General features: G+C 40.3%; 1 protein-coding gene across 1 annotated transcript in view; it reads right to left on the bottom strand.

Annotated features, from left to right (window-relative positions):
* LOC104964256 (neurabin-1) overlaps positions 1-9,494 on the bottom strand; it is a gene marked incomplete at its 5' end in the record, with an annotated part of 36,918 nt that overhangs the window by 8,749 nt on the left and 18,675 nt on the right. The window contains 5 exons of the mRNA XM_010792997.1: positions 1,309-1,441; positions 2,179-2,275; positions 3,064-3,293; positions 3,973-4,026; positions 6,175-6,327. Coding sequence (XP_010791299.1) covers positions 1,309-1,441; positions 2,179-2,275; positions 3,064-3,293; positions 3,973-4,026; positions 6,175-6,327 — 667 coding nt within the window. The remainder of the gene's footprint in view (positions 1-1,308; positions 1,442-2,178; positions 2,276-3,063; positions 3,294-3,972; positions 4,027-6,174; positions 6,328-9,494) is intronic.

Genomic DNA, 9,494 nt, shown 5'->3' on the forward strand with positions numbered 1-9,494 from the left:
ACCTTGTTAATATTGCATAATGGGCTGCGTCACTCGGATCAGCGCAGATCCAATCACTCTCTTATCCCGTCTGCACAGTACAGTATCAGATATAGTCTGTGCACACTCCAACCTGACAGATGCGCCCGCTGAAATGAAGTCGGCGGAGCTTAAAAACACTTGAGGAGAACAAAACCAGACAGATGCGCTCAAAGGGATTACAAGTTTGTTTTTGTTTGCAGAGCTGAAACTAGGGTCAGAGGTGAAAGCGGGTGTGAAGTTCAAAGCAGAGGAGGAGGATGTGTGTGTATGAAATCCAAGCATCAGTGTGTGTGTGTGTGTGTGTGTGTGTGTGTGTGTGTGTGTGTGTGTGTGTGTGTGTGTGTGTGTGTGTGTGTGTGTGTGTGTGTGTGTGTTGTATTTTCTTTCTGTTTCTAAGCCACAAGAGACACTGAGCTTTTTTAACTGTCCTTCGGAGGGCAAGATGAGTCAATAAACTGCAGGGGCTGAAAAAAGGGTAATCATAATAATAATCGGATACGATTATTTTATGTAATTGGGAAACTTTGTAAGTTTTTTAAGATTGTATCACAACTATATAGAGATGTTCAGGTTATCTATTTATCTCCTATTTGACTGGTCACTAAATGTATTAATCCATTTAGACCTTCACCTAGCCATGGTTAGAAAACAACCTACTATTCATTTTTTAAACCTTTTATGCTCTTAACCTTTTATTTTTATTTTTTTTGTTCCTTTAGATATCTTTTTACTTATTTTTCCTTATAGCTTTGTGAAGCACCTTGAGATGACGTTTGTCTTTAAAGTGTGCTACAGTATATAAATCAAATGTATTATTACTAAAACATGAGGGTTTTCTGAAATATCTACCAAAGTATTCACTGAAACCTTTACTTCTCAGTCTCTGAAGCAGATAAAAACATGAAATAAAAACAATTGAGAGCCTAAATGAATAGTTCTGCATGTTAGGAAACATACATTTTCTATCTAGCTGAGAGATATATGTGAAAATCGAACACGTTTGGCCGTTCAATAGGAAACTAGAGCCAGGAGACTGTTAACTTTGCTTAGCATACATTTAGGGAACAGTGGGAAGCAGCTAGCATTACTTTGTTGATATGTTATGAAAAATCAACCTACCAGCACCTCTAAGCTCAATAAATAACATGTTTAATTTGTGTTATGACAGGAGCGTAGTATTGATCTTTTTACCTAATTCTCACTCGGAATAGTTCCCCAAACTATTAATTTAAATCAATATAATAATAAAGCTCCTGGCAGTGAGTAGGGGTCCCCTCCCACACTCACCTCTGGCTGCTGCCGCTCTGCTGGGGCTGCTCTGCTGAGCGCCGAGCCTCTCAGCACTGTTGCTGTTGTTGTTGTTCACCTGGATGCCGTTCTGCTTCATCAGCTGCATTAGCTCCGACTCTAATGTTACAATCTGCAGAGGGAGAGTAACCGATCAATGTTACTCAATCGTAGGCACTTACCTGGAGAAATAGCTGCTTTGAAGCATTGACATAAAAATACTACATGACAAGGGTTTATCATGGTGTACTTGGAAAGCACCAGTTAAGTAATGTATCAGTTGAGTTAAAGCATTTGCCTGCTATCTTGCTGTTGGATTTATAGATTATACTGTTTTCCACCACTCGTGCTTGTGCCCAGTTGACCACTCACCCTTCACAATGCAGTGCCACAGAATAATGAATGCTCACTGTGCAGAATAATAGCCAGCGACAGTTAGGTTGACTGCCCATTCGACTGAGGGGCATGGCCTGAGCAGAAAACACCACAACTGTCATGTCTTAAGACTAGAAAAGCAGAACATCTATACAGAGTTCGACAATGGAAACAAGTGCAGGCCCCTGGACACAGAGTACACCTGCTGTTACTGTCCAATGTTATGTTTACAAAGCCTTGCAGAAAGAAATCAAACATGGGGGAGTGCCGTTAATAATGTTTTGATTACTAGATTTAGTAACACATCTACAGCCTATTGTAGCCTTTATGTGCCAGGCAGACAGGAGAAGTGCAGCATTCATTATACTATTTTTGCTTCAAGGAAATTTTTGGCAAACAAGCAGTCATTTAGCACACACATACAGAACAACTTAAACACGGAGAGGCTTACAGGAAAAGATGGATGTGAGAGATAAACAAGGAGCTCTGGTTTACCCTGACTTGCAGTCCCTGGATCTCTGCCAGGTGAGATTTCTCAGCCTCCTCCAGCCGCCTCCTCTCCCCATCCTCCTTCTGGATAAACTCCACCTCTCTGGAAAGAAGAGAGGGAGGGGAGTTCGCAATGTGGTGAGTAGGTGTATGCCCACTCAGGGAAACAAGATCTATGTGTGTGTGTGTGCACATATCTACAGCTAGAAAACACACATTCATGTCCATCTTAAGAATAATAAATTCCACCATTTCTTCTTGCCTGCTTTGCCCTCTGCATCTCAGTCCTATGCTACAGATCAGGGCCACAGCCAATTAGAGGTCGTCAGACTGGAGCTGAGCTGGAGAGGTTGTGATGGGACTGACCAAAGAGATCAACGCACTGAAAAGCAGGGGAGCTGCGCTGCATGAGAATAGGAGACTCGGCTCTTACTGTCGAGATTAGATAAGACTTCGGCTATAAAAAGAGCTGCTCTGCCTTACAGATGGAAATGCTGCAGATAGTTTTCTTTCTGCTCATTGAAGCAAAGGAAGCTGCAAAAAGGAATAATGAAGGAATTCATTCTAGATGATTTATTTCAGCGAATGTTTAATGGCAGGATTTGTGAGAGGATCTCCTGCTAAGAAGTGAAGGAGGTATTTTAGAAGTCATTTAGAGCTGTTAAGCATCTTTCTTTGCAAGGACACAGTTGGTTCGAGTTGGGAAGACATTTAAAAAAAATTCTCTCTTTAAGATCAAATCCCCGGAAATGTTGGCTATGGCTATTGTCTATTAACAATTCACCAAAATACAAATGTATTTCTTCTTGTAAAACAGAATATGTGCCAAGATAAGTTCTTACACAAGCAAGCAAACACTCAATCCAAGATGAGCATGACCATTACACTTACTTCTGCTGGAAGTCTTTGATGAGTTTCTTGGCCTTGTTGTACTTCTTCTCCAGGGTTTGGTACTGTGCCTGCGCCTCCTTCAGGTGTTCGTTGACCGTGTGGCAGAGGGTCTGCGCTTCGATCCAGTAGCTCTCCAGCTTCAGCATCCTCTCCTTGTTCTCCTCGATGCTGGCCTTCAGCTGGCTCTTCTCCTTCTCCCAGCGCTGCTTCTCCCTCTCCACTGACGTTAGCTGGGAGGGGACAAGACAACTTAAGTTGCAACAAAAAGGATGTTTTAAAAAGAAAGCTTTTATATGTTACCCTTCCCATTTACTATACAGTTTGTTCCTATAACCAAAGCATGTGTAGTTTTATTTATATTGACTGCAACGACATGAAAATGTGCAATAAACAAACCTAGATTTTAAAGACTGGGAAGTACATTACAGAGAGTAAAATGCAAAAGTCGGAGAAAAATCATGTTTTGAGACCATAAAAGGCATCAATGAATTTTTCTGTGAAAGTGGATCCACTCTAACTCCTAAAAAAAGCCTTTTAAGCACCACTGCTTGGGTGAATGTAATCATATTAACTCTCAGCACTTTCATTTGGGAATTAAGGAGATTAGTTCATTAACATTTGACGAAGCATATCAATGAAACACTTCATATGTGTATTTAAGAAAACATAAACACATGCATATACGCTGAAAAATAAAAAACTGTGATACCAGGTGCCCTAAATCACAATTTGTAAAGGCAACTACTGCAGCGTATTACAAGAAGCTTGATCAGATAAGATTAGCTACTGTTTTTTCTGTGTCCTGTCCTGACACTATCCCCACATCTCCCTTACAAATAGTTTGAACCTTGACAAACTTCTGTCGTTAGCACCCATTAAGCCCGCACACTGACAGTCTTAATCTCTTACCTTGTTTTTAAGCTTCTGGATCTCGGCCTCCGTCACTGTGTGTTTGATCTGGAGCTGTTGGAGCAGAGGCGGAGACAAGAGGAGATAGGAGAGAAGAGAGAGGGTGGTCAGTGTTCAAATGCATGGCTGGGCAGAATCTCTCAGCTGTGGATACTGTGAGGGACCGAGGCAGCCGAGGCTCTCCTCCACTGACAGCCCAGACCCCCAGCTCTGACACACAGTCTCAGAGGAGAGGCAGGAAGAGGAAGGAGATAGACAGATAAAAAGCTAGATTCTTTAAAAAAAAAGTTATTTTGCATAGCATTACATAAAAAGATCTGTCACTTTTTCAATACAATTCCATCCCCTATTAAAAACGGATTAAATGTTAATGCAAAAAGGCTTGCGTATCTTTTGAAGTGTATCATGGATGGAGTTGGAAATGGAGAGAGGGGAAAATGAGTGATGCATGGAAGTTGCAATGAGCAGTCGTTTGCAGGCAGACAGAGCGGGATCGAGATAATGACAGAGAACTAAAAAAGAAGATGAGACAGACAGAAAGAAGTGGATGTGGAACTAGAGATGTGGAAAGAGGGGCAAATGAGGGCTATAGTAAGTGAGGCAGAAACACAGAAAAGGGGTAGAGAGGACTTTGGTAAATGGATGTATTTATATAGCGCTTTTCCAGTCTTTGCCATCTCTAAAAGCACTTTTATAACACAAGTCATTATTCCCCTATCCACATGCATACTGGTGGCAATTACTTTGGGAGAATACCCACGTGATGTATGTTCTCAGACTGCTGAAGTCTCATATTAAGTTCACATCAACTTTTCTTGTTTTGTTAGGAGGGCATTTATAAATGTCTTGTAATGATTTCAATACAATGTGAACCTATACTTGAAACAGCTAAGTCCATTCAAATTTTAATTATCACTTTTCTCACAAGCTTACAAAATAGATGAAGTAAAGTAATAACTTTGAAATGCCAAACTTCATTCAGTTTCATGATGCTGAATGCTGATAGTATTGATACCATCTTGTTTCTATTTGGCAACCGACGATGATAAGAACAAGTTGTGTTATAAAAAGATATGTTATGTGACAAGCAACAAGAGCCATTTATTACCACATCCTCTTTTTATTATTTGTATGGAAGGCTTATCTGGTTGTCAGGTTTTTGTGCAAAATGTATCAAATGCAGCAAAGAAAGAAAAGGATGAAATAGGAAATGGGAAAGTCCTCAAAGCGAAAACAAGGTGAAAGTCTGCACTGTGAGGGACAGAGGTGACGAAACTGGAAGAAATGTATCAACCCTGTGACTAGGGATTGCATTATAGTTTTGCTCGGTATCCCCTGCAGTGTCTGCTGTGCAGCTGAAAGCCATTTGTTATATGTGTCAAACAGCTATTGTGGCAGTCTACAGAAAGCCTCAAGTGTTACTGTGCCAAAAACAGTACTGGAGTTTTCGATCGATATCAGCCGCTCCCCACAGCGATAAAGAGAAGAAATCAGTTAACAGCCAGTGAACTCATTTTCTTTCATTTTCATTGGTACAGATGGGTCAGAGTTCATTGGTACAGACGGGTCAGAGTTCATTGGTACAGATGGGTCAGATTTCATTGGTACAGACGGGTCAGAGTTCATTGGTACAGATGGGTCAGAGTTCATTGGTACAGATGGGTCAGATGTCATTGGTACAGACGGGTCAGAGTTCATTGGTACAGACGGGTCAGAGTTCATTGGTACAGATGGGTCAGAGTTCATTGGTACAGACGGGTCAGAGTTCATTGGTACAGATGGGTCAGAGTTCAACAACATGGCTTTCTATTCTCAGAGGCAGTTCCTGTGAACAGTATCTTCGGTCAGGATACAAATTGATTCAAATTCAGGTTAAAGCTTTTTCTGTTCATCTGTGTGTTTAACCGAACATGGGTAATTAAAGATGTAATGAGCATTGGTCTCACGTAGCTTTTGTGTTCACGCCAATAATCTTCCAGATTAGGAATTAGGGAGGGTAAGCAGATCTGAGATCCAGACAAAAGAATTTACTGTAACCCAGCCGAGTAAAAAGGGCTGTTACATTCCATTGTGTCTGTGTCTTTTGTTGTTTTATTGAATTCACTTTTCTGTTCTAGCGAGTGTGTGGGTACATTTGGTATTTCAAACGTATTCTTCAAAGCAGAGAGAAATGTGGTGGGACAAACTCAGTTTTTTTTTTACCTCTCTGAACTTCTGGTAGAGTTTAGTGGCGTCTAACTCTGTGGGAGACAAGATTTCCTCGGACTCTGGCAAGTCAAACACCTCGATGTTCTTGTCCTCGCCCGCCACCGTCCCGTCCCCATCCTCCTCGTCTGTGGCGTACTCTCCTGTCTGCTGTAAGAGAAAACACAGTCAGTCATAAAGTACATTTTCCTGCAAATACACTAAATGTAACAGCACAATGTATTAATGTAAGAGACAAACGCTCTCTCGTGAATTTTCTAAACAAGCTAGCTTGAATTTAAATTTGTAAAAAAAAAACAAAACGATTTACTTGAACTTGTATGATCAATAAAATAGTTACAAGAAACATCAATTTAAGATAAGATAAGATAAGACGGACATTTATTTATCCCCTTTGGGAAATTCAGGCATTTATAGCAGCAACAGGGTCAGAGTTAAAAACAGGATTCACACAAGGTAAAAATAAAGACAAAATAGAATAACATTTTTAAATAATAATACAAATAGTTTTTAAGTGATAAAGTGAAACATGTATACCAATATAACTGTTAATACATGTTTTGGCTCACACATCCGGTAAGGAGATGTGTAATATCTGAATACCATCTTTGTTTGGATTAGGAAAAGGTGGCACAATTCGATGGTGCAGCAGATTGAATATTATTTCACCCAGATGGTTATGAGAGTCTTCAAATTCACAATAGGTTTGATTAAATAACTGATACTGAGGGATGGTTATCTCTGTGACTGTGTTTATAGAGAATACATGTAGAGCACAAACTGTGTCTGGCTTTAGTCTCAGTCTTTTATTAGATTATTGTTTTAAAATTACTCAGCTTGAATATCAAAACTTGTGAAGTTAGCTAACATTTATTTATTTAACTGCCTGCTTAATTGCTACAGTTTCTAAAATATCTGCAAGCAATCGTCTCCTCGTTTAGCATGAAGAAATGAAAAGGCAGCTTTTGTCGTCCCACCGGCAGAGCCTCTGTGTACGGTAAGCTTTGACCCTTCAATATGGTGTTAGCCTGAGTTAGCCAGCCTGAACAGAGAAAACTCCCAGTCAGATATCCAGCTGTCAAACTGCAACATCTGTGTGTCCTCTCTCCGTTTCTCCCATCTCTCCTCAAAGCTTCAACTGTTAGAGTGCAGCATATTGCGTGTCTAGAACTTCCAGAAACTCCTACCCATTTTCCATCATGCCATCTCTTTTTTAAGCTTTCTATCTTGTAATGCTATTTTAATGCTACCGGTTATATAAAAATGAGGTAACACACTCACTTGGCCAAAACTTTGTCAAAAATAAATTGCTTTGACAGCCTGGTCGGCCATAAGGAGGGTTTTTTTTCTATTAAAATAAGCAAGTTCAATTGGCCAAATTTGAATGTCACTTCTTATTATGATTAAATATGAGTCACCATCTCGCATCATGTTTAATGGGTTAGGGGGTAAATTAAGTGCTATATGATGGTATCTCTAAGGAGCACACTCTAGATCTATAGATGTATCAATTATTTCTTTAAAAAATATATTTTTGATTGTTGACGTTAATGCAGGCCATTATGCTGCAAGCTTTCAAGGCAGTTTATCTTTCCTCCAGTTGTAAAAAAAACTGAAATTAATGTTGGCACTGGCCATCAGACCTTAATGGACCGGTTGATTCACTTTTTGGCTGATGACCAACAGAGCCTTACATTTCTAGTGGAGCTATTATGTAAAAAAGCGTCTGTCAGTGTACTCTTCATATCAATCAGTCCAAGTTGTTTTCCATTTGTATATACGTTACCCTCTACATGTAAATAATAATGTCACTACTGTCCCCCACCTTCTTTCTCTCTGTCTTGTCTGGTCCTCATACAATCTATCTTTCGCTTGTCGTTCTGTCTCGATTTTTAACACACATGTAGCACACATGCACACGCACACACACACAGTCTCATCTGCTCTGTCATCATCTTGGCCTGATATCCACTCCTCCTCATCTCGTCCACTTCCCTCCATCCATCTCCCACCCTGATAACCGAACTCGGGCCTGATTTGTTTGCATGCATGGCCGACATAGAGTCCCATTTCCATAATAGGCTTTCTTGTTGCCATGGTACCAGCATCCCACATTAAGGTCCCATTCACTGAAGGTGGAGTTAACCATTGAACAGGGCAGTCAAACACCAATTTGCATATGATAAATGCATCACCTCCTACCATATGAATAAAGGAGAGGAAGGGACGATTTAAGGAGAGATACTCTGTTGTTTAGAGGCTGCTCAGCGTATGATGATCTGCACTATGAATGTTAATGTGAGGAAGATGTGGTAAAATGATTGTTGCTCACTGGGGGAAAGGGCTTCTCCTTTGACTCGAGGAAAGAGTGCATTTAAGAGTGTGACAAAACAATGTTTTTTATATGCTGCTATTGTTGTAATGTTCCTTATGTTTTAAGTGTATCATTTAAAGCTAAATATATCTGTATTTTTTTATGTAAGTCAGTAATGACAAAAGAAATCTCCAATACTAGACATTTACGAGTTAACATAAATTAGCAATTTACACATTTAAACCATCCATGTCATTGGTAAATTCCATGTTCTTAGAAAGGTCTGAAATATCGGACTTGGATGTAAATAATTAGAAAGAGACTGAATAAGCAGATACAATGAATTCCTTACATCAGCCAAATTCAAAATAATGAAACCTGGATTTTATGGATCTATTGCTAAAATGTCAATGCACTTTATTTTAACCCTCACACTGCCAGTTTGCAGACATGCAACCCTCCTGAGAAATGGAAATCTTTAACTACCCTGCCTCCCCATATGGTGATGGGATGTGTGTGTGTGTGTGTGTGTGTGTGTGTGTGTGTGTGTGTGTGTGTGTGTGTGTGTGTGTGTGTGTGTGTGTGTGTTGTGGTGGTGTTGTAGTTAGTTACGTTACGTAGTAGTAGTAGTAGTAGTAGTAGTAGTAGTAGTGTGTGTGTGTGTGTGTGTGTGTGTGTGTGTGTGTGTGTGTGTGTGTGTGTGTGTGTGTGTGTGTGTGTGTGTGTGTGTGTGTGTGTGTGTGTGTGTGTGTGTGTGTGTGTAGGTGGTGTGTGTGTGTGTGTGTGTGTGTGTGTGTGTGTGTGTGTGTGTGTGTGTGTGTGTGTGTGTGTGTGTGTGTGTGTGTGTGTGTGTGTGTGTGTGTGTGTGTGTGTGGTGGTGTGTGTGTGTGTGAGAGTAGTAGTAGTAGTGTGTGTGTGTGTGTGTGTGTGTGTGTGTGTGTGTGTGTGTGTGTGTGTGTGTGTGTGTGTGTGTGTGTGTGTTGTGTGTGTGTGTGTGTGTGGT

This window comes from Notothenia coriiceps, unplaced genomic scaffold (genome assembly GCF_000735185.1).
Source record: "Notothenia coriiceps isolate Sejong01 unplaced genomic scaffold, NC01 NC01_scaffold00036940, whole genome shotgun sequence".
Classification (NCBI taxonomy): domain Eukaryota; kingdom Metazoa; phylum Chordata; class Actinopteri; order Perciformes; family Nototheniidae; genus Notothenia; species Notothenia coriiceps.